This window comes from Anomaloglossus baeobatrachus, chromosome 2 (genome assembly GCF_048569485.1).
Source record: "Anomaloglossus baeobatrachus isolate aAnoBae1 chromosome 2, aAnoBae1.hap1, whole genome shotgun sequence".
In the NCBI taxonomy this organism is placed as follows: Eukaryota; Metazoa; Chordata; class Amphibia; order Anura; family Aromobatidae; genus Anomaloglossus; species Anomaloglossus baeobatrachus.
The window spans coordinates 221,202,583-221,226,882 of NC_134354.1; the positions used below are offsets into that span (position 1 = coordinate 221,202,583).

The following is a 24,300-nucleotide window of genomic DNA, read 5'->3' on the forward strand; positions in this document are numbered from 1 at the left end:
CGGCCCTGTGCTAATGTGACCCCGGCCTTAAAATGTGTACAGGAGGCGGGAGATAGTGTCAAACTGAATATTTACCTCTGGTGCAGGAGAACCTATTCATCAATGATCATATGATCACATATTCAGCCATGTAACAGTTTATCTTCTGACTTAATGGTTTCCAGGAACAATAAAGGCAAATATCTGCTTATGATCACAAAGCCATATACTGTGTCTGTCTGGTGGAAATTTGCAAAGGGTATAAGGTCAGACAGGTTTCCCAGAAATTATCCTTTTGTCTCAACAGCTTTTATTATTTATCACTGTCATGTTAAACAGGTTTCAATCTACTTTTCAGTTCTAAAGAAAGCCTATGGCAATAAGGAAGTAGAAAATAGTGAAGGAGCGGAAGCTTGTGTGAGCTTTCTATGTATTGGGAAACCACAGGAGGCCGAGCTTCTTATGTCAGTGCTCATTGGTAGCTTATAAATAGGGACTGAGATCATATTCTCAAGGTTTACTGTACAGGTAGGGAAGCAGCTGTACAGAGGCTCACAGCTAACAGCGGAGAAACACATGCCACAGGTTCTGATGGAAGCAGAAAGGTGAGTCCACAGGTGACCAAACCATTCTACGTCCTGAGCTTCTCTGTATTCATCCTTCCTATGACCTGATTTAACAGTGATAACCAATTTTGTCAACTTGCTTTTTTATTTCTTCTAGATACCTTACAATGTCAACTCTCTTTACGGATAGATTAGATAAAAAAATCTATTTATATATAGAAAGTATAAAGATTATAAGCGATATATGTCAATATCAGGATGAAGCTACGAAAACATTAGCAGTATTTACTGTGAACTGTAACATGCTGATAATTAAAATCACAATAATTTGTACCACGACCTTCAGCAAAAGTGGAAAAAAAGTGCTTTATTGTTATGGACTGTTCAGGAATTTCTGGACAGTTGGCAACTCTAAGGAACACATCTCCAGATTACAGTTCCATCATACAGTATATAGTGCATGATCAAAATCTTTTTTGGGGAAGATGACCCCTTAGGCTAAGGACACACAGCGAGTAAAACAGAGTGAGTGGAATGCGATAAAAAATCACATTCCACTCGGACCAATGTTACTCTATGGGGCTGCTCCCATGAGCAATTTTTTTTCTCAGCCCTAATGAGACCAAAAAAACAGTCGCAGCATGCTGCGGGTGGAATTCGATTCGTTTTCACTTGCACCCATACAAGTCTATGGGTCCAAGAGAAACATTGCATTGCACTCGCATTACATCGAAGTGCAGTGCGATATATGCATCAGCTGATAATAAAGGAGATAGGGAGATTAGTCTCTCCTTCTCCGCAGCTGTGCTCCGATCGCGGGATCTCAGCACAGTGGTATGACACTCGGCTTAGGCTAGTTTCACACTTGAGTATTCCGTCACTATGGAGAATAGCGCAGTCCGTTAACGGACCGCGCTATTCTCCATAGAGTTTTATGGACGACGCACTGTAATGCAAGTGTCTGCGTTGCATCCGCTAGACGACGCAGCGGCGTTATTTTGACGCTGCGTCTAGCGGATTGAACGCAGCATGTAACGTTTTTCTGCGCTTGGCGGAGTGTCAAAAAAACGCAATCTGCAGGAATCCGTTAGGCGTCCGTTGTTTTTATAATGGACGCCTATGGTGGCGGATTCCGTTAGAATGCGTCATTTGATGGATTCCGTTAACGCAGCTGACTTTACACAACTGCGCATGCTCAGATGTGTAAAGTCAAGGAAAAAAAACTACAACGGACTGCGTTATTTTGTACGATCTGTAACATGCGTTGTGCCACTATATGCAACGCATCCGTTACATGCGTCACACAACGTAATGCTACGGATCCCGTTCAACGCAAGTGTGAAACTAGCCTTACACTTGCAGCAGAGTGGAAGCCGTTGGTCATTAGCATATCGCATCTGATATTATATATTATTTTATTATTATATTATTATTATATTATCTGATGCTCTCACATCGGATGCTAAATGCCCGTGTGTCCTTAGCTTTAGAAAACCACTTTGCGATATTGGTTGGTTATAAGATGTTTCACTGTATATAATTGTTATATACTCACAGAGTAACTAAACAATGAAAAAGATGAAAACCACTGAAAGTTGTTTAACTTTGTAGATCACTTTATTAAGTAATTTTGGCTTCAGTCCTGTAAACTTGCATCTAAGTTGCCTCCAAATCACTCCATAGTCCTTGTCTGGCTTTTTTGTACTTTGTTAGGGCTCATGCGCACGTAACTGCAGAATATTCTGCAGCGATTTGACAGCACATGTGCGCGTCAAATCCCTGCAGAAAGACTGCATAATGAATGAAGTTTGTTTTGTTTAAAAAAGCCGATTTCATGCGCTATGGCTGCTGCCCCCACCATAGACAGAGCGGGAGCTGGATCCAGAACGCACAAATAATTGACATGTTGCTTTTATGAACACACAGATTTGGGTCAAAATTTTAGCACCCAAATCGCTGCGTTCATAAAAGCATTGTGCGCATGTATCATGCACAATCTACATAGATTGTGCAGGGGAACCCGGACGCATGCATTTACGCTGCAGTGCAATACGCAGGACGCATGCATTTACGCTGCAGTGCAACATGCAGCGTAAATGCATGTGAGTTCGCAACGTGCACATGAGCCCTTACTATGCACTAGGAGTACAAACTCTTGCAGTGAAAAGGGAGACACCTTAGGGGTGAGCTTACTCAGTTGCAAGGTATTCAAAGTGGGCATCCTCCTGTCAGGATGTCAATGATTGTCCATAATTTACACTAGTACATCTTTTGTCTTTTGCACTGCATGACCAGCAGTAACACCTCCAGCACAGTTGTACACAGTTCTGCTGGGATTAGGCAGCACTGGTTCTTGAAATCCATAGAACATGCACAGTAGCGTTGACTAATCTCGCCAGAGTACAATTGCGCTATAAGAGATACTGCTGATGGTGCAGTGCAGCAGAGACACAATGTAGTAGAGCCTTAATGCTATGTTCACACAGGGCGTTTTTGCTTAGGTTTTTTCTGCAGCGAAACCTAAGGTTTTACAAGATAATAACCTGCGGTTTGCCACGTTTGTTTTTGCTGGGGTTTTGCACTTCCTCATTGATTTGTGTAGGTAAAAAACAGCGGTAAAATCGCTGCAAAACCGCAATAAAAATGTTAAAAGAATTGACATGCTCACAATAACGCAGCAAAAACCAAGGTGGTTGACAAAACAGTCAGAAAAATGCAGGTGTTTTGTGTGTGTGTGTGATATTTCTGTAATCTCATAGGCTTTACTGTAGGTGCCCTTCACACGTCCGTGAAAATCATGTACGTTTTTCACGGACGTGTCAAAGGTCCATATTGTCCTCCGTGTGTCATTTTTATGGCACAACGTGTGTTCTCCGTGTGTTATCCATGATAACACACGGAGAAGGGGAACTTTAACCTCACCTGTCCCTGGCGTCGCTATCCGTGGTGCTGATCTTCGGTCTCCGGTCCTGCCGACTCCCCGCTGCTGCTGCTTCTGCCTGCAGTGGAGTGAATAATCAATGAGCATAATGAGCGGGGGTCATAAGCAAGTAAGTGCCAGCAGCAGCAGAGACAGCAGGGCTGGAGAAGGTGAGATAGTTTTTTTTTTTTTACAAACCCGTGTATTTTCTCCGGTGCGTGTCACATGGATCACATCCGTGTGGGCCGCGTGACAACCGTGATGCCGGAGAAAGACGGACGTGTCTACGTGTGGAGCACATGGGCACACGTATGCTCCACACGTACACACTGTCCATAGCAAAACACGCACGCGTGCACAGACCTATTGATTTTAATGGGTCTACGTGTGCCCGTGTCTCCGGCACGTGAGGAAACGGACTAAACACATACCGGAGACACGGACGTGTGAAGGGGGCTGAAGGCAAAGTTTTATTAGCATGGATTTGCATAAAGCCAAGGCAGAAACCATGCAAAAAAAACCGCTGCAAAAATGTCCGGAGTGCAAAAGAGACGTATGTTTTCCACAGGATCGAAGCCAAGTCACTTAATAAAGTAACTTGCAAAGTTAAAAAACCTTGAATTTTGGGTAGAACTGGCAAAAAAATGAAAAAAAAAAAAAAAAAAAGTAAAATATGTATTTAATATTTAATATATTTAATAAATAAAAAAAAGATTATTAGACCTATGAATTCAGCATGTGACTTACGTTTTAGCAAAGCAATGTACAAAAAATATATGGCATAGCTATCCCAGGGGATTAATATGCTACCATATATACTGTATATATACATGCATGTATGTATATATGTACACTGTATATATATGTATATACATATATGTATATATATATATACCATGTATTTATATATATATATATATATATCTATATATACAGTATGTATATATATATGTATATATATATAATATAAATATCTATATATATATATATATATATATATAAAAATATTATTGCTTGTATTTTCTAGTTTGGTATTTTATTTCATATATACTTGATGTGTGTATATATATATATATATATATATATATATATATATATATATATATAATGAAGCAATAACAAAATTGATTTATTTAGGATTGGGAAAATGAAAGGTGTTTGTCCCTTACTCTTTATGGCTTTATTACCAGGACTGTAAAGCATTTACAAGATATAGGTACACTCCTTTTTTCCACTCTGTAGTTTTTATAACTTATATTGACATAAAAAAAATGTGGAAACCCCCTCTAATGTATCATCTGTGTGTATGGATCATAAATTGTTTGCACATATTAGAAGGAACATAAATGGCTGTCCTGCCTGTCCATACAAGACTGCATAATAAATCACTCTGTTGTAGCTTTAGTTACTATGTTGTCTTTAGTTACTAAACAGGACGTATACAATGACCATTAAGCTCAGTTCTCCAGCAACATTTTTCTTTAATGTCTAAGAATGGTTTTTTTTTATTAACATTTCATCTCAATTACTGTAAATGTAATAATAATATCAATATCAAATAATAAAATACTGAAAATGACAATGTTTGGGTTTTATACTAACAGGAACCATGATTAAGGCTTAGCCGAAACGCGCTGGTTTAATGCGTTTTTTTCTTTGTTCACTATGGTGTTGTTACCCCGGTCTGTCTGTGAACTACCCTTTATCAATAATCAATAAATGTGAAATTTTACCCCAATTTTTTTCTACATTGTGACAAGACCCCGGATCGCTGGATTTTTGGTTTATCTTCTCACACCAACACAAAATACAACATTTGGCAAAATTTTGCAAAACATATGCTAAAATGGAGTCCCTGTTTAGTGGAGATACCTTATATTAATCTGTAGACTTTTCTTGACATTAGTCAATGACAGAGGTATACGATTATATGACGCTGGAAATTGCTGGACTTGACCACCCAAAAATGCATTTAAAAATATACTATATTTCTACAGCAGAGGTCCTTTCAAAAAAATTGGTCAGTACGCATAGATATAAACCAATTTATTATGCTTGCCAGGCAAGCAGGGGTTTTAGCGAGCCAACTGGACCACAGCACACAGAAAACTCAGATGGGGCTTGACTGTGGAATCACACCTGGTTTTCAACAGAGCCTCTGATGGCGAGGGTGTTATACTGCAGGTGTGAGACCGGGAACCACTCGGGAAGACTGGTGCTGTGACGGTTGGTCCCAAGGTACAGGAGTGACAGTCTATGGAGATAGATAACAGGGCCAGCAGGTGTCGAGGTTTCGATCGGGATAGCTGGATGAATGCGGCAGCAGCAGCTGGTGTGGATACTTTACAGCAGCGAGTATCGTAGTTAGCGGCCGAGGTGGCAGTTTGTAGCAGCAGCGGCAGGTTAGGGATATCAGCAGTAGTACTCTGAAACACAAATATACAGTTAGGTCCAGAAATATTTGGACAGTGACACAATTTTCGCGAGTTTGGCTCTGCATGCCACCACATTGGATTTGAAATGAAATCTCTACAATAGAATTCAAGTGCAGATTGTAACGTTTAATTTGAAGGTTTGAAGAAAAATATCTGATAGAAATTGTAGGAATTGTACACATTTCTTTACAAACACTCCACATTTTAGGAGGTCAAAAGTAATTGGACAAATAAACCAAACCCAAACAAAATATTTTTATTTTCAATATTTTGTTGCAAATCCTTTGGAGGCAATCACTGCCTTAAGTCTGGAACCCATGGACATCACCAAACGCTGGGTTTCCTCCTTCTTAATGCTTTGCCAGGCCTTTACAGCCGCAGCCTTCAGGTCTTGCTTGTTTGTGGGTCTTTCCGTCTTAAGTCTGGATTTGAGCAAGTGAAATGCATGCTCAATTGGGTTAAGATCTGGTGATTGACTTGGCCATTGCAGAATGTTCCACTTTTTTGCACTCATGAACTCCTGGGTAGCTTTGGCTGTATGCTTGGGGTCATTGTCCATCTGTACTATGAAGCGCCGTCCGATCAACTTTGCGGCATTTGGCTGAATCTGGGCTGAAAGTATATCCCGGTACACTTCAGAATTCATCCGGCTACTCTTGTCTGCTGTTATGTCATCAATAAACACAAGTGACCCAGTGCTATTAAAAGCCATGCATGCCCATGCCATCACGTTGCCTCCACCATGTTTTACAGAGGATGTGGTGTGCCTTGGATCATGTGCCGTTCCCTTTCTTCTCCAAACTTTTTTCTTCCCATCATTCTGGTACAGGTTGATCTTTGTCTCATCTGTCCATAGAATACTTTTCCAGAACTGAGCTGGCTTCATGAGGTGTTTTTCAGCAAATTTAACTCTGGCCTGTCTATTTTTGGAATTGATGAATGGTTTGCAGCAAGATGTGAACCCTTTGTATTTACTTTCATGGAGTCTTCTCTTTACTGTTGACTTAGAGACAGATACACCTACTTCACTGAGAGTGTTCTGGACTTCAGTTGATGTTGTGAACGGGTTCTTCTTCACCAAAGAAAGTATACGGCGATCATCCACCACTGTTGTCATCCGTGGACGCCCAGGCCTTTTTGAGTTCCCAAGCTCACCAGTCAATTCCTTTTTTCTCAGAATGTACCCGACTGTTGATTTTGCTACTCCAAGCATGTCTGCTATCTCTCTGATGGATTTTTTCTTTTTTCAGCCTCAGGATGTTCTGCTTCACCTCAATTGAGAGTTCCTTAGACCGCATGTTGTCTGGTCACAGCAACAGCTTCCAAATGCAAAACCACACACCTGTAATCAACCCCAGACCTTTTAACTACTTCATTGATTACAGGTTAACGAGGGAGACGCCTTCAGAGTTAATTGCAGCCCTTAGAATCCCTTGTCCAATTACTTTTGGTCCCTTGAAAAAGAGGAGGCTATGCATTACAGAGCTATGATTCCTAAACCCTTTCTCCGATTTGGATGTGAAAACTCTCATATTGCAGCTGGGAGTGTGCACTTTCAGCCCATATTATATATATAATTGTATTTCTGAACATGTTTTTGTAAACAGCTAAAATAACAAAACTTGTGTCACTGTCCAAATATTTCTGGACCTAACTGTATGTCGGCAGTGGAAACTAGCATAACATAGCAGACCAGTGCTAGGGAACCTCAGAACTAGCAATGTATAAGATTCGTTGCCCAGGCACTTCCTAAAGGGAGGGAGTATCTTAAATAGCTGCAGCCTCTCTGCTGACCTGAGAGGCACTTCCGGGTTAATGGGACGGAACCGGAACAACCACCGTGGGAGTGCCAGATGAGTGAGTGGGCCGACATCCCCACCGGGGGAGGGGTGCAGGACAATGCAGGGACACCGGTGTGAGCATTACACAATCTTTCTAAAACTCTTCTCAAAAAATATAGTCTTTTGGATACAGGCCAAGGAAGGAGTTTGCCTTGCAATGACAGGTGGGTTCCTACAATTTCATCAAAATCTACACGAAGAATCTCACATTTCTATTAAAAATATCAATAATGCAACTTATGATTTACAGTATGTATTGCAAATGACTTTGTGCCTGAAGCATGTTGAGGATTTTCTGTTGACATACAGTTCTAAATAAAATCTAGAATGAACACTTATTTTACACCCAGACCTCAGCTTTATATTCGCTTATAGGGCCAGTGAAGGAAACCAATGTGTGCATCTGCAGAAACAATATTAACCATATGTGAATGAGGACTAAGTGTGGCAGGGGAGCAATGTTAACAACTTCCACCCTTCCTCTTTCGTACATGTGACGTACAGTGATATATCTTCTTTTGGTTTCATACAGGCAAAATAAGGAAGTAGCAGCGAGCAACAGCCCAAGGATGGAGAGAAAACAAAGAGGGAAATTTGTTTCTTTGAGCGGACAAGAGGCAAATATTGTGCTGGAAACATATGTTAAAAGAAGCTTAAGCCACCGTGAATCAAAAAGGAAAGGGTTTAAGAAAGAGGCAAAGGTGCAAAGGTCGGTTAGTGATGTCACCAGGTTCACACATAGAGGCAACAAATATAATATGGCAGTGATACCTCAAACTGAAGTAGAGGAAACGTCAAAGAATGACAGTGATTCCTGTGTGACAGTGCATGAACCTACAACCAACACCAAGGCCAAAAATGGAAAAAAACAATCATGGTTCAAGAGCTTTCTAAACCTGATATTTAAAAAAGAAGATAACATTTCTGAGCCAACTGTATCTGTGGTTACTAAAGTAGCCGAAGAGGCGGTGACCTCTTCTACCGAAGGACATTCAGATCAACCTATGAAGAAAAGCAGCTTCAGAAAATCTGGCATCCGAAAAGCACTTTCTTTTAAGAAGAATGCTGATGAAAAGTTAAAAAGACCCACTCATCTTCCACTGAAGCGCAGAGTTAGACCACATCCACTTCAGCCACGTAAGTAGTTGTGATACTATGGAGATACTATGACTTATTTTCCAGTGGGTCTCAAAGAATCAGTTTGGACTATGCTATGAATTTATTTAAAGGGGTATTAGGAATTTGCCATTTTTGATAGACTAAAATGCTATGCTTGGTCAGCTATTTTTGGAGCTTCTGTAGTAGTTACTGGAGCGAGCCTTACATGTTTGACTACTTCTCCATTTAAAATGGTATATATATTTGCTATCAGTGGCGTAACTTGAATCTCATGGATCCAAATGTAAAAGCTCTGCATTTAGCCTAGATCTTTCTTAGTGATGGTCTTTTTATATTAGCAAGGGGACCTTTTGGGCCGCTCTAGGTCTCAGGGCCCGGGTTCAACTGCAACCCCTGCATCTATTATAATTATGCGCCTGCTTGCTGTGGTTTTCATCAGTTTGAGAATATCCATAACATTATTACAGAGTATCTGAATATTAAGCAGATCTTAAAGGGAAACTATCAGTTGAGTCATGCTGCCCAAACCAAAGGCAGAGCCTGTTTCAGAGCCTGTCAACATGATTGTAGCCATGTATCTTTTTCTCTGAAAGGCTCGACATGGTTAGAAGGTCTTAACTATAACTTTATCATAACTGGTCATGTCTCTAGCCATTGTCTCAGCTTGTGTGCTGTTAGCCCTGCTAGAGGTGATTGACAGGTCACACACTAAGGTAGGGGTCCTCAAACTATAGCTCGGGAGCCACATGTGGTTCACAGGCCCGTGATGTGTGGCTCACGAGCGTCTGCCAGCTTGATGCATAAGCATCTAGGTCTTGTAAACGGATATGAAAAGCAGGTCTCCAAATGATGACTTTTCTAGATAGCCCCACACAGAAGAGCAGATCTGAATGGGGGTAGAGTGGAAACCACTGGTTCATAGTATACTGCCTTGGTTTGATTTCGGCTGAAAAGGTTTGGCTGTGATTATACCACCGGTAGCAATGGGGGCTCTTGCTGTGAGGGGGAAACAGAGCTGGATGTGGTTCACGACCCTCTGTAATAGATGAATGTGGCTCTCAAGGTCAGAAAGGTTGGGGACCACTGCGCTAAGGGATAGAACTGTCAATCACTTGGACCAAATTAATCTCGTTTCTGGTGATGCTGCTTGTCCAGCTTCTCCCAACATCACTAGAGAAGATTGACAAGTATCTGGCTACGAAAGAAAGCCTGTCAATCACCTGGAGCAGCATAATCTTGTTTCCAGCTATGAACCTTGCCCGGATCTTCTAACTTTATTTTCTCTGAAATTCCAGAGCCAAATATACCTGTCAGCAATCTTCCAGTCAGGCTCAGATTCATGCTGCCCGTAGTTTACCATTTATGTATCACAGTCTGTTTAGGTGAAAATAATGAAGATTGCTACTATGAACAAGTATCTGCAGAGATTGAACTCCTTGTCAAACATAATGAAAATCTGGACGTTGGAGAGAGAAAAGAAAGCCTGAGTGGAGATTTAAATGGATCCCAAGACATGGGTAAGAAATGCAAGCAAATCTAATCATGCACCGGGTAGTTCTGCACTAATCCTATTAATTTTCCAATAATATTTCCTATCGGGAATTTACAGGCTAGTGTGATGCAAAAGTAACTTCAAATTCTAACCATAGAAAGCATTGAAATGATGGAAAATATTATATCTTGTATACTACTGGCCCAATGTACCCAGTGTATTATTTTTAATCAATAGTGAAGCAACTGATCCAATTAGTTTTTACTACTAGTGAATGAGAAAAATGGATGGAGTTTTAAACTGCCTTTGATGTGGGCTCCCACATGAATTTGCATCATTCCCCGCACCTGACGGCTGACTTAATCAGCCGTCATGTACCTCTAATAGCCGCAGAAGGATCGGAGTTAACCAGTTAATACAATCTCTGACAAAAGCATTTAACAGGCACCAAAAGGGGGGGCGCGTCATTCCTCCTGCCTATTGGCAACATTGTGACGTGATCACAGGGTGCCAATGGGTTGTCATGACATCTGGAGGTCTGCTGTTGAGCCACATGACTGTCATTACAAATCACCTGTGAACACTGCCTGTGGCTGGCCTTCATAGGAGATCGTGATTTCTGCTATTCATGTCAGTGCTAATGCACTGCTATGCTCAGAAGTATTCGGATGATCGCAGCTTCAAGTCCCCTAATGGGACTATTGTAGAAAAAAATGAGAAAATATGTTATAAAAATATGAATAATTAAAAAAATACAAAAGTTCAAATCACCCTATTAAAAATAAAACAAATAAAATGAAAAATACACATTCATAAAAGTCCAATTTATCAATATATGAATTAAATAAATCCAATTGGTGAACAGTGTCATGAAAAAAAATAAAAATCCCAGAATTACGTTTTTTTTGGCCATCACAATGTTGTAATAAAATTAAATAAAAAGCGATCAAAACACTGTATCTACCCCCAAAAGGTATCAGTAAAAATGTTTGCACAGGGCACACAAAAAAAGCCCTCACCCAGCCCATAAAAATTTAAAATGTTACGGATCACAAAAAAATGGCGATATAAGTAAAAAAAAAAATTCTTACAAATTTCAGATTTTTTTCTCAACACTTAAATAATAAAACTATACATGTTTGATATGCATGTAATCATACTGACCTGTAGAATTATATCGCCCAGTGAGTTTTACCATACAGCGAATATAGTAAGTAAATATCCCCCAAAAATTGATAAATTGCATTTTTTTTCAATTTCACCACATTTGGAAGTTTTCCCGTTTTCCAATGCTGTCCCACAAAAAAAAAACAAGCCTTCATATGGCTATGTGGATAGAAAAAGAAAAAAAAAAGGGGAGGAAAAAAACGAAAGCACAAAAACTGAATATCGCAAGGTTGTGAAGGGGTTAAAGGTAATCTGTCAGCAGGTTTTTGCTACCTTATTTGAGAGAAACATGATATAGGCAAAGAGACTGAATCCAACGATGTATTACTTTGTTTACTCGGTGCAACAGTTTTTAGATTTAGCATGCAGCAGAGCTAATAAAGTTAACCCCTACTGACATCAGGCTCTCTATGTACAATGTCTATAGACAGTGAGCTGTTTATCAAAGGAGGGGGAAAAATTGGACAATTTGGCATGATGAGCCTACTCACAGCAATAATAATCACCAGGAGATAAATCCTTTAGTTTAAGTAAACAACAGTGCACATATTGACATATGACGCATCCTTGAATTCTGTGCTTTAATCCCTACCTCATGTAGTCCTCAGATTACATAGCAGAAACCTGCTGACAGACTCCTTTGAATGGATACTGTCAGGAGACTTATAGTGGGGTCACCAAACTAATTACATTGTTGATAAGAATTATAAAAAAAAGCCCAATCATACTGTTATGGCCACAAATACATAAACAACAATGTAAGATGTACATGTAATTAAAGCTGCAAGTGCACCAAGAAGGTGACATTAGGCGTTGTTCCACGTCTAATGCCACATCCAAGAGCTCATATGAGGTCAGTTCAGCACTACAGATGACCCTGACATAGCGGTGCTGAGTATACGTGAAGACAGTCTATGGCCTCTTTCACACATTTTACACGAACATGTCAGAGGTGCGTATTGCCCTCCGTGAGCCGTGTTTATGGTCTACGTGTGTTCACCGTCTGTTATCTGTGAAAACACACAGAGAACGGGAACTTTCTGCTCACCTGTCCCTGGTGTCGCTGTCCGTGGTGCTGATTTTCGGTCTCCGGTCCTGCCGACTCCCCGCTGCTGCTGCTTCCGGCCGCAGTGAAGTGAATATTCAATGAGCATAATGAGAGGCGGTCGAAAGCAAGTGACAGCAGCGGCAGAGACAGGAGGGCTGGAGAAGGTGAGTAAAGTTTTTTTTTTATTTTCTCAGACACGCGCGTTTTCTCCGGCGCGTGTCACACGGAACACCTCCGTGTGGTCCGTTTGCATTCCGTGTGACACCCGTGATGCTGGAGAAGAACGTACATGCTGACGTGTGGAGCACATGGACACACGTATGTTCCACACGTACACATGGTCCATGGCTGAACACGCACGTGAGCGCAGACCCATTGATTTTAATGGGTCTACATGTGCCCGTGTCTCCGGTACGTGAGGAAAAGGACCAAACACGTACCGGAGACAAGGACGTGTGAAAGAGGCCTATGAGGTAGCTCGAGATGTTGAATAATATGAAGCATCAGTTGAGTTGCAGAAGAGGCACAATATTGGCAACATTCAGTGTACTTGCTGCCTCATTTGCATAACAATTCATTGTTCATTTTTTCAGCTTTGGAATATCTTATTCAGGTTTGAACTTGTCTTACTACTCTGCCCAGCCATGTAATTAGTTTGGTGACACAAGCATGCCTGACTGGCTTCCAATTACTAGCCGCTAGCGGGGCCGTAACGTAACAGGATGAATATAAAAAAGTATTATTGAATATTTTCTTTTTTTCCTTAGATACCACGATTAAGAAGATTGTTGCGATTCTTCAAAAGGAAGGTGATGCCTATAACAGAACGGTATGGCATAAGTATTGTGAAATCGATGACAATGTCTATTACTATCCACAGGTTATCAATATGAAATAAGCTTCCAAAATTATTTTAGAAACTAGAAACTATTGGCATTTTTTTTTACATTAGCTGCTTCTAGTATTTATTTTTTTACTGTACACGTAGAGGTAAATGAACATGTTGATTTTATGATATTTCTTATATCCACATGTGTTTTACCTTGACAGTTATAGTAGTAGTTATAGCAGAATATTTTCAACAGGAGTCATGTAAGGCACCACCGATCTTCATATGTAAACTGTGTAACTGTATATTGCATGATCAACATCGCCTTCCATGTACAAAGCAGTGGTGGCTGGCAATGTGATCAACTGTATTTTGGAGCAATCATAATAATATAACCCCATTGGCTAGACCCAATAATAAAAATAATAATAATAATAATAATAATAATAAATAAGAATATACAATCCTCAACATTGAAATTGCAACATTAAAAAGGCAAAGTCATGGACTTAGTCATGTTAATGCTAGTCAAAGGATTTATAAATGGAAGCACAATTTTCAAATCACTTCAATTTTTTGAGTAATGAGTATGAGCAGCTCATGCAGAGATACCCGCACATGCATGACTTGATATTATATTAATCAGGTTATTAATGGTTGTCTGAGGAACGTTCTGCCACTCTAATCCAGATCTACTGCTGGCAGCTACCTTTGCAATTGACAACTAATGACATTCCATATGTGCCAGATGACAGACATATTCGGAGACATCACAGGCCATGCAGGACGTTTAGGCCACACAGGTTGCTCACAGTACCACAAGCAACATATGGCCTAGAGTTCTCAGGTTTAAAAAGGCTCCAGGGAAACTTTGAAGAAATGGCCACACTGTGTTTCACTGAAAATAAGACACTGTCATATATTAGTTTTGGCCCAAAAAAATGCGCTAGAGCTTATTATAGGGGTAGGGCTTATTCTTGGGGAAACATGTATTGGGGGTAAGTTAACCTTCCCAAAATAGCATAACCCCCTTCCCAGGAGAATCATGCTTACCAGACCCCGAACAGTGCCATGGGCTTTAAACTTCTTGATGACACTGCGCACCGTAGACACAGGAACTTTGAGGTCTTTGGAGATGGACTTGTAGCCTTGAGATTGCTCATGCTTCCTCACAATTTGGATTCTCAAGTCCTCAGACAGTTCTTTGGTCTTCTTTCTTCTCTCCATGCTCAATGTGGTACACACAAGGACACAGGACAGAGGTTGAGTCAACTTTAATCCATGTCAACTGGCTGCAAGTGTGATTTAGTTATTGCCAACACCTGTTAGGTGCCACAGGTAAGTTACAGGTGCTGTTAATTACACAAATTAGAGAAGCATCACATGATTTTTCAAACAGTGCCAATACTTTTGTCCACCCCCTTTTTTATGTTTGGTGTGGAATTATATCCAATTTGGCTTTATGACAAATTTTATTTTTTTTTCATTGAAGACAAATTAAATGAAGATAATAATACCAAAGAATTTGTGATTGCAATCATTTTCAAGAAGAAACTGAGTATTATCTGACAGAATTGCAGGGGTGCCAATACTTTTGGCCAGCACTGTATTGCTTCTGACTGACAGGGGAAGCTGGCAGTGCAATGGACTGCAAGGACCTGCGGTTGAATCGGTGCAGGATTCCTTTACTGATAGATTTCAGCTGGTGTCATGACTTTCCATGGTTTGTTGCACCTCTCTTTCTTCATGTGTTCAATACGTCTTCACTGTATCCTTTTTCATTCTTACACATCACTAAATTTATGGACATCTAGGTTTGATTTCTTTACCTGTGTGGTTTGGATGGGTTGTTACCGACATCTGGTGAGAAATTCATATCAATAGCAACTTTAGAAATATATCCACTTAAAAAATTGGCAACTTGTTCTATACTTATTTCACCTGCTGTTTATGTAGAAATGTTTATTGTAACATCTAATTGTAAATATATTATAATTAGGTCAATTTAGGTCAAAATCGTTTATTGTAACCCATGGGACAATAGATCCGAATGTTTAAACCTGGTTTGATAGGAGGCATGGTCATAGGTAGTAGCAGTTAAAAGATATGCAACTGGTTGTAACATATAGATGAATCATTTGCATCTAAAATATATATTGATGTATGTCTATTTTATTATCTCTGCAGGTTAAAGAAGATCTAGCCCTAAGCAACTTTTTCAGAGATATTTCATACAATTCATTCAAGCAGCTTGCTGATGTCTATGTTGACCAAGGAGTTAAAAAGAAGGAATCAGTGGCCACACCTGAGGATATGAAATTTGCATTTTCTGTTCACTTTACAAAGCAGGTTGTAGGACTGTCTAATCACCCTGCGAACAGGATCATGGGCTTTGGGACCAAGTATCTTGAAGACAGTTTTACATGGCTTTCATATAATAGAGAAAATCTGGTAAGTGATCCATAGAAAAAAAATCCACAATTATGGTTAGGAAAAAAGAGTTAATGAAGCCAGTGCATCTTAGGGGACGTAGGATAGAAGTAAGGTCAGCTCAATAAGGATTTGGGAGGTTGACTTTAAATGGTTGCAAAGATATAGACCGCAAGAGGTACTCCTGGGGTTATGCAGCCAATGTTCTGTCATCCGTGCAGACATGGGTCTACCTCTCAAGGGAGAAACAATTATGGAGTTTGGATATATTCACAAGTTTCAGCAGTAAATACCTTGTGGGTCCAAAATTACCACAAAGTGCAAGAATTTGCCACTGATAATAAAAAAAGTCCTTTATTGTCTTATGCAAATTACAATGATTTGTTGCCCAGTAACAGATTCTTGTAAAAGAGGGATTGGGCATGTTGTATTTTAATAGGCCTGATCCTTTTAGACCCATAGGATTTAGCCTGCTGCCTATGGTGTCTTGAGTGCATGGTTATAGCGAATTGTAGAGAAAGAGCTATCATGCTTTAGTACTACACAGATCATACTAAGCTGTACCAAGTGGGCAGTTTTGAGAAAGATCCTGGATGTAATAGTGGTTGAAATGTCCTTGTGCCACCATACAGTGCTGCACTCATCAAATAGATAGTCAACTAATATTTTTGAAAACCCTATATTGTTAATTAGGGATCAAGACAGATCGAGACAGTCTGATTTTTATCTATAAAGAAAGAGGGAAAGGGTTCTTAACACAGGAATGAGAACTCAGCTTTAAAGAGAACCTGTCATGGGAAAATGCTATTACCTGCAGATATGGGGTCATCAAGTCACCGCCAGCGCAGGTTCAGTCACCAATAAGCATACAGCTTTAATGTAGAGCCAGCTGTCAATCAGTGCAGGGGGTGTAGTTACAGCCGCAGCTGACTATAAACTGAGCGATGACTGAACCAACGCCAGTGCCATCCCGATGACTGGAAGATGAACATTGCTGTGAGGGATAAAATTAGACCGAGGCCACACTGGGATTTGTGTGAGTCATCGCATGACACTCGGCTCACGCTCGCAGCATAGCGGGAACCGAGTGTCATGCGAGTGTCATGTGACTGTGGTCAGATTGTGCGATCAGACAACAGTTGCGGAGGGGAGGGACGGCGCTGCGGAGGGGAAGGAGAGATTTATCTCCTCCTTGGTTGGCTGATGTGATAATCGCACTGCTATCGCGTTACATCGGTGTAACGAGAGAGCAGTGCAATGTTTCTCTAGCCCCATAGACTTGAATGGGTGCAAGTGAAACAAGCTCGCATTGCACCTGCAGCATGCTGCGACTGTTTTCTCGGTCTGATTAAGGCTGAGAAAATAATCGCTCATGGGTGCTGCCCCATAGAGTAATATTGGTCAGAGTGGAATGCAATTTTTTTTATCGCATTCCACTCGCACCGTTTTTGTCGCCATGTGTCCTAGGCCTTAATTTCCTCCCAGCAGCGGGGCTCTAATTGTAAGTGCCAAGCAGGTTCAAAATGCTATTAACCTGCAGATTAACCTCATATCTGCAGATTAATAGCGTTTTTAACATGACAGGTTCCCTTTAATTTAGCATTCTGGTTGTCAAATACCCAGGGCAAAAAATAATTTAGAGAATCATAGTGGCTTCAGCTACACAAGATTAATACAAAAGGGAATAAATGTCTGTAAAACTTGATTAGTTTCCAAAACTACACTTGTAAACACACTAGTACCGTAGTTATAGCAAGAAATAGCTTTCTTCTCATTCCATTATAACATACCGGTTTGTAGCTCAGACATCACTGACACTGGTATATACATTGGGAATGAGTGTAATACTACATGCAGTGTAGCTGAGTCATCTGTGCTGAAAATAGCATATAATCAGTGAGTCACACACAATAACATGGCCACTTCCTATCAAGATGAGGTATTCGATATACAACCTAAAATTCCACGTGACTAGTGGCAAGACTCTAGTAATTAGGCTGGTACTTGGAAGACAACGGCATAAGTAGTAGGGCAAGGCTATTATTGTAATTAAGGAATCTATCTCAAACAATCATTTTGTTTGTGGTCAGCTGAGCTCCTGTGCCCATCCCAATCTACTAATAAGCGTGGAAATTATGGGCGATGAGTGTGAGTGTTTGTTTAGCATGATCTTACAATTAATAACTCAACATTGCCTATGAATGAGGAAACAGGGTGTTTTACAGAAGATTAATTTTGGCAGTGGCACTACATTTATCAGCATGGTGTTCCATGAGACCTTTTAAAAGCAGTCTGTCAGCAGGAGTCCCCCCTTCACCCCCAAACTGTTTATGTCGCGGGCGCAGGGACCGCGCTCGCTACGCTCGGGTCTGGGGCTGCTGCTGTTCGGTGGCTCGAGCGGTGGGCCAGACCCGGGGACTCGAGCAGCACTCCTCGCCCACAAGTGAAAAGGGGTGGTTTGTTTGGGGAGATAGTTCGTGATGCCACCCACGGGTCGTGGTGATGATGGGCAACACTGCTGCTGGTGACGGGGATCCCGGGAGCGATGGCAGGGAGCAGCTAGGATGTTGGTTCCCCCTCCGTGGGTAGGGGTTGGTGATCCCGGGGCCCGGTGGTGATACGGGGAGGCAGGGTAGCTGGGGTGCAGGGTTGCGGAGGCAGCGCGGCGCAGTGCCGGATGGCACTGTTGTACTCACTCAGGCACAAATTCACAGAGTCTCTGGTAAACTAGAAACTTCCGGAGTCCGCAGCCTTTGGTACAGAGGGTGTTTAAGTCCCACACACGGTGCAGCAGACCCCTGTTCTTCCCCTGCAGCCAGATGCTTCTTTCTCCACTCTTTCTCTTTCTTTCCTCCTCAGCCGGGAACGGGAAGTTCATTGCCCTGCAGTGATCCGGGAACTTTTTTGATACCGGCAGGCCACTACCCTGCCCCGGTCACCTCAAGTCCCTTCCTCACTAACAGCCTGTCCCGGCCCTTTCGGAGCACGCTTCTGTAGCAGCCCGGGAGCTACAACTCGGGGCTCCTCTCCTCTCCCTCTCCCCACACACTCTGCTCCAGCCTCCTCCCCTGCTGCTCTGTTTTGCTCTTACACTTGGGGGGGGTGTCTATCCTGCAGCACTGGTGTGGGATCAGGTTACCAAAGAGGAGAATGACCTGCTCTGTGCTGGATTTCTGCAGGTCTGTGACACCCTGGTTTTGCCAGGGCATCACATTTATATGTGCATATAGCTCTTGTATGACACGTTCATCCATAATTTTAACTAGCCAGTCTGTTCCGGTCATGAGTGTGTCATGGCCTGATGGCATTTCGGGGGATCTAGGATCAGAAGGTCACAGTACTGAAGAGGGTTAAGGTTCATTTCTATCCTGAAGTGATGTAACAGGGAGTTGTAACATCAGGTGCAGCCACTCTTTTCTGCTATAAGTATCTGCTTCTCACTATGCCGGCTATAGCTCATACCTATGCTGTTCACTTTGAAGGAGCCAGTCTCTAGAGAAGTTGAGGTGTCGCTTCTGTTGCAGCTGAGAAGTTCCGGCTGGAGAAGCAGTGGAGTGTTATTTGTTGTATCTTTCCCCACCTGTTTTCCCTTCCTTGTGTTGTCTTTTTGCAGTGGTGAGACTAGCGTCTCGCTGGCCTTCACTAGTCAGGGTGAGTTCAGGGCCAGCAAGGGCTTAGGTACGTGATGGCACATGGGGGAAGGACCCATCTAGGGATGTTTGGAGTGCAAGGATCAGCTTCAGTTGAGTTATAGGAGGTGACTCTGTGGCCCTTTCTGTAGCACCAAGGTCTTCCATTGTATTGCTACCCTGGTGTTCCCTATGTGTTTTTTTGCTCATCAGGGGTCCTCTCGTACCTGACCTGACACCTGCAGTCACATCGTGACAGTTCCACCATCATGGAGAAATTATTGTTGGAATCAGTATGTAAATGAGGCTGCAGTACTTTCAGCTTAAGGAAGCACTTACCTAGCCTCTATTCTCCCCAGTTCTATTTCCAGCCCAGCGCCACTTCCTGCTGCTTGACTGACATTTCCATTGCTTGCTGTCACATGGCAAAGAAGCTGTCAGTAAGGCCGGTTTCACACATCCGGCTTTTCGCCGGTTTACCGGATCCGGCGCTCTCCCATACAGTGACTACAGTACAGTGACAGCGCAACAAGCGCCGGTCACATGCTGTCATGTGACCGGCGCATGTGACCCGGAAGTTACAGCGCTGTCACTGTACTGTATTGTCTGTACGGGAGAGCGCCGGATCCGGTAAACCGGCGAAAAGCCGGATGTGTGAAACCGGCCTAAAGAAGAAGATGGCACTGGGTGGGGAGAGCTGATGCTTTTGAAGTATTTACACACACTGAATATAAATCACAGAAAAAGAAATGTACTCCTAAAATACAAAATTTATTGAGGTACAAAGTTAAAAAGGTAAGGAATAAAAATAAAAAATAAAAAACAAAAAACTCCCAATAACACTTAGTGTGGAGAGAACGCCCACTATCCAAAAAAGGAAGGGGATATGATGAAGAAAACCAGCTGGTTGAACGGGAACCAGTGGGTGATCTATCCGAATAAGGATACCACAACACTGATTAACTTATGCTAATATCTTTATGACCAAATTAGACAAAAGTTACCACTACCAGACAATCACCCACAAAACATTCAACCCAGTTGATAATGCATAAGTCAGGCATAGACAATCTTGTCACAAGTCAGACAGTCAGTCAGGTCAGTCTGTAAGGTGTAGTCATCAATTACATAGAGTCAGCTATCAAAATTTGAGCATCCCCAAAAGACTGATGGGGCAAAATAACATCAAGAAAAAAACCAACGCGTTTCACCTCTCAAAAGAGGTTCATCAGGGGTATATACATGTATAGAAATATTCATAGATAGATGTATTCGTTCTCTCATAAAAACAGAAATTATATAATATAATAAGGACCACTCTGAGGACAGACACTGGAGCTACAGCAACTCGGTCTATGCAAAGTCTCACTGGACATGTAGGACATCTGTTACCTGTGTGTTATTCTGGTGCTTGATCTGATACAGCGGAGATAGTGAGGACTTATGATGTATATATATTGTTAGCTTTGCTGTCAGCCTCCTTTGAATACATTCATATATTACAAGCCTTGTAGGAAATAAAAATACCACCGGTTGGCTGCTACAGTGAATCTATGATGATTTTTTTTTAACTCAGCTTACTGGAGATGAGTTGATAAAGGATTTTCCTGGAAAAGAGGCTTGCTAATCCAGCAGCTATGTTATAAAGAAAAACATTGGGTGCTGATACATCAGGAGCACCTAGCCTACTGTCCTCAGACAATCTTTTTATGGTGGTCCCATATTATATTATATAATTTCTGTTTTTATGAGAGAACGAATATATCTATCTATGCATATTTCTATACATGTATATACCCCTGATGAACCTCTTTTGAGAGGTGAAACGCGTTGGGTTTTTTCTTGATGTTATTTTGCCCCATCAGTCTTTTGGGGATGCTCAAATTTTGATAGCTGACTCTATGTAATTGATGACTACACCTTACCTTACAGACTGACCTGACTGACTGTCTGACTTGTGACAATATTGTCTATGTCTGACTTATGCATTATCAACTGGGTTGAATGTTTTGTGTGTGATTGTCTGGTAGTGGTAACTTTTGTCTAATTTGGTCATAAAAATATTACCATAAGTTAATCAATGTTGTGGTATCCCTATTCGGATAGATCACCCACTGGTTCACTTTCAACCAGCTGGTTTTCTTCATCATATCCCCTTCCTTTTTTTTGCATAGTGGGGGTTCTCTCCACACTTAGGCCGGCTTTGCACACTACGACATCGCAGGTGCGATGTCGGTGGGGTCAAATCGAAAGTGACGCACATCCGACGTCACTTGCGATGTCGTCGTAGTGTGTAAAACCTTTTTGATACGATGAACGACCGCAAAAGCGTCGTTATCGTATCATCGGTGTAGTCTCCGACGTTTCCATAATGCCGGTGCAGCGACAGGTACGATGTTGTTCCTCGCTCCTGCGGCAGCACACATCGCTGTGTGTGAAGCCGCAGGAGTGAGGAACATCTCCTTATCTGTGTCCCGGCTGCTATGAGAAGGAAGGAGGTGGGCGGGATGTTTACATCCTGCTCATCTCCGCCCCTTTGTTGCTATTGGCCGCCTGCCGTGTGACGTTGCTGTGACGCCGCACGACACGCCCCCTTAGGAAGGAGGCGGGTCGCCAGCCAGAGCGACATCGCAGGACAGGTGAGTGCATGTGAAGCTGCCATAGCGATAATGTTTGCTACGGCAGCAATCACAAGATATCGCACGTACGACGGGGGCGGGGACTGTCGCACTCGACATTGCAACATCGGCATGTGATGTCGTAATGTGCAAAGCCCGCCTTAGTGTTATTAGGAGTTTTTTGTTTTTTATTTTTATTCCTTACCTTTTAACTTTGTACCTCAATAAATTTTGTATTTTAGGAGTACATTTCTTTTTCTGTGATTTATTTTTTGTTTGGTTTCTCCAACTTATCATTTTCTGGGAGAATACTTCCACACTCTGAAAGCACATCAGCCTCATTTGCTGATTGATTCCAACTATGATATCTAAAGCCTGCTTTACACGTTGCAATTTCGCATACGATATCGTATGCGATTTGCAACGCCCCCATCGTATGTGTGGCACGTTCAATTTGTTGAACGTGCCGCACAAACGATTAACCCCCGTCACATGTACTTACCCTTCCATACGACCTCGATGTGGGTGGCGAACGTCCACTTTCTGGAGTGGGAGGGACGTTTGGCGTCACATCGACATCACGCGGCAGCCGGCCAATAGAAGTGGAGGGGCAGAGCTGAGCGGGACATAAACATCCCGCCCACCTCCTTCCTTCCGCATTGTGGGCCGGGAGCCGCAGGACGTAGGTAAGATCTGTTCATCGTTTCGGGGTGTCACACACTGCGATGTGCGCTACCCCGGGTACAATGAACAATCTGACGTTCAATTCAAGAGAAAGGTACGATGTGTATGCGATGAACGTTTTACCGTTCAATCACAATCGCATGTACCTGTCACACACTGCAATGTACCTTACGATGCCGGATGTGCGTCACTTACGACGTGATCCCGCCGACACATTGTAAGATACATTGCAGCGTGTAAAGCGGGCTTAACTAACGGAGGAACAGATTGGCTAGTAAAAGTTATGGACTTGACTTTGCAAGAGTTATGTGAGCACATAGACAGTTTTTTGTGCAATACTGCTGACAGATTTCCTGTAAACAGTACTGGTGGGAGTCTTGAGGCTAAAATTCTTGCCACTCTAATAATTAGACAATTGCTTAGAAAATACTTCTAAGAAGAAAATTCCAAATACACAGTAATAAGGGAGCGTACTCAAATTTAGATGTTATTTTTATTAAGACATGGAATATTATTGTTTTACTTTAATAATATGCACATTTTTAAAATCTTGGATATTTAATTACCTTTTGCTTGCTTTTTTCTGCAGAATATCCCTGTTGATCAAGAAGCATGTCTCAGCCCTGACTGAGAACAGTGGTCCTACCATACCCTCCATGATGCTGGCACATGGCAAATTCTTTAATCAATGTAATATATTCATTATGCAATATATATAAATATATAGTATATATTACTGCTGGACCAGTAGATGCATTTTATTCTGTCCATATTCAAAATTAAGTGAATGCTATTGAGTATTGAAATTTTTTTTTGAGAACTTCTGGAAGAACCTTGCATATGTTACCTGAGAATAAATGAATTTTACTAGCTTTAAGGCAGTGTTTCGCAAACTCCAGTCCTCACGGCCTCCAACAGGTCATGTTTTCTTGATTTCCTTAGTATTGCACAGGTGATGCCTTGAGAATTATTCCATCCCCTCTTCAATGCTAAGAAAATCCTTTAAAACATGACCTGTTGGTGGCCACGAGGGCTATAGTTTGGGAGTTGTGGCCATAGACATTGTTGGCTGATCCTGCTGATTTTGACATTATTGGTTGGCCATGTAAAGTGTTTTGTCTTCCCGACTTTTTCCTTATGGTGGATGTTAGGGTACAGGAGGAATAAAAAGTTGGATGTCAATATGCCCAAACATTTTGTCCTTCTGGGAGAAAATCTGCAGAACAAGTATACATCTCACCAAAAGACTGTTGATGGTGGAGGCTGTTGAAGATATGTCAACAATAACTTGTATCACTCTTGCTTTCGACAAGGAGAAACAAGATACTAAAGAAAAAAATATGGGTAAAAGAAGTTAAAGTTGACCTCACTACACTTTCATTTCATAAAATCAAGCACTTTAATATTTTCTTATGTTGTATGTCATCTTTCTACACTGTTTACATTGTGTATAAACATTCATGTATATAATGTATTTTGGAAATAAATTGTATTTTCTTACTTTAAAAATGATGTATGTAAATGTTATTGAGTAAAAAAAAAA

General features: G+C 41.5%; 1 protein-coding gene across 1 annotated transcript; it reads left to right on the plus strand.

Annotated features, from left to right (window-relative positions):
* The first annotated feature begins 506 nt into the window (after nucleotides 1–506).
* Nucleotides 507–24,300, plus strand: LOC142289717 (uncharacterized). The gene is made up of 6 exons (XM_075333642.1): nucleotides 507–584; nucleotides 8,274–8,878; nucleotides 10,234–10,377; nucleotides 13,335–13,396; nucleotides 15,584–15,847; nucleotides 23,347–24,300. Exons 1-6 carry the CDS (start codon nucleotides 556–558, stop codon nucleotides 23,386–23,388), a joined length of 1,146 nt encoding a protein of 381 aa, XP_075189757.1. The 5' UTR covers nucleotides 507–555; the 3' UTR covers nucleotides 23,389–24,300.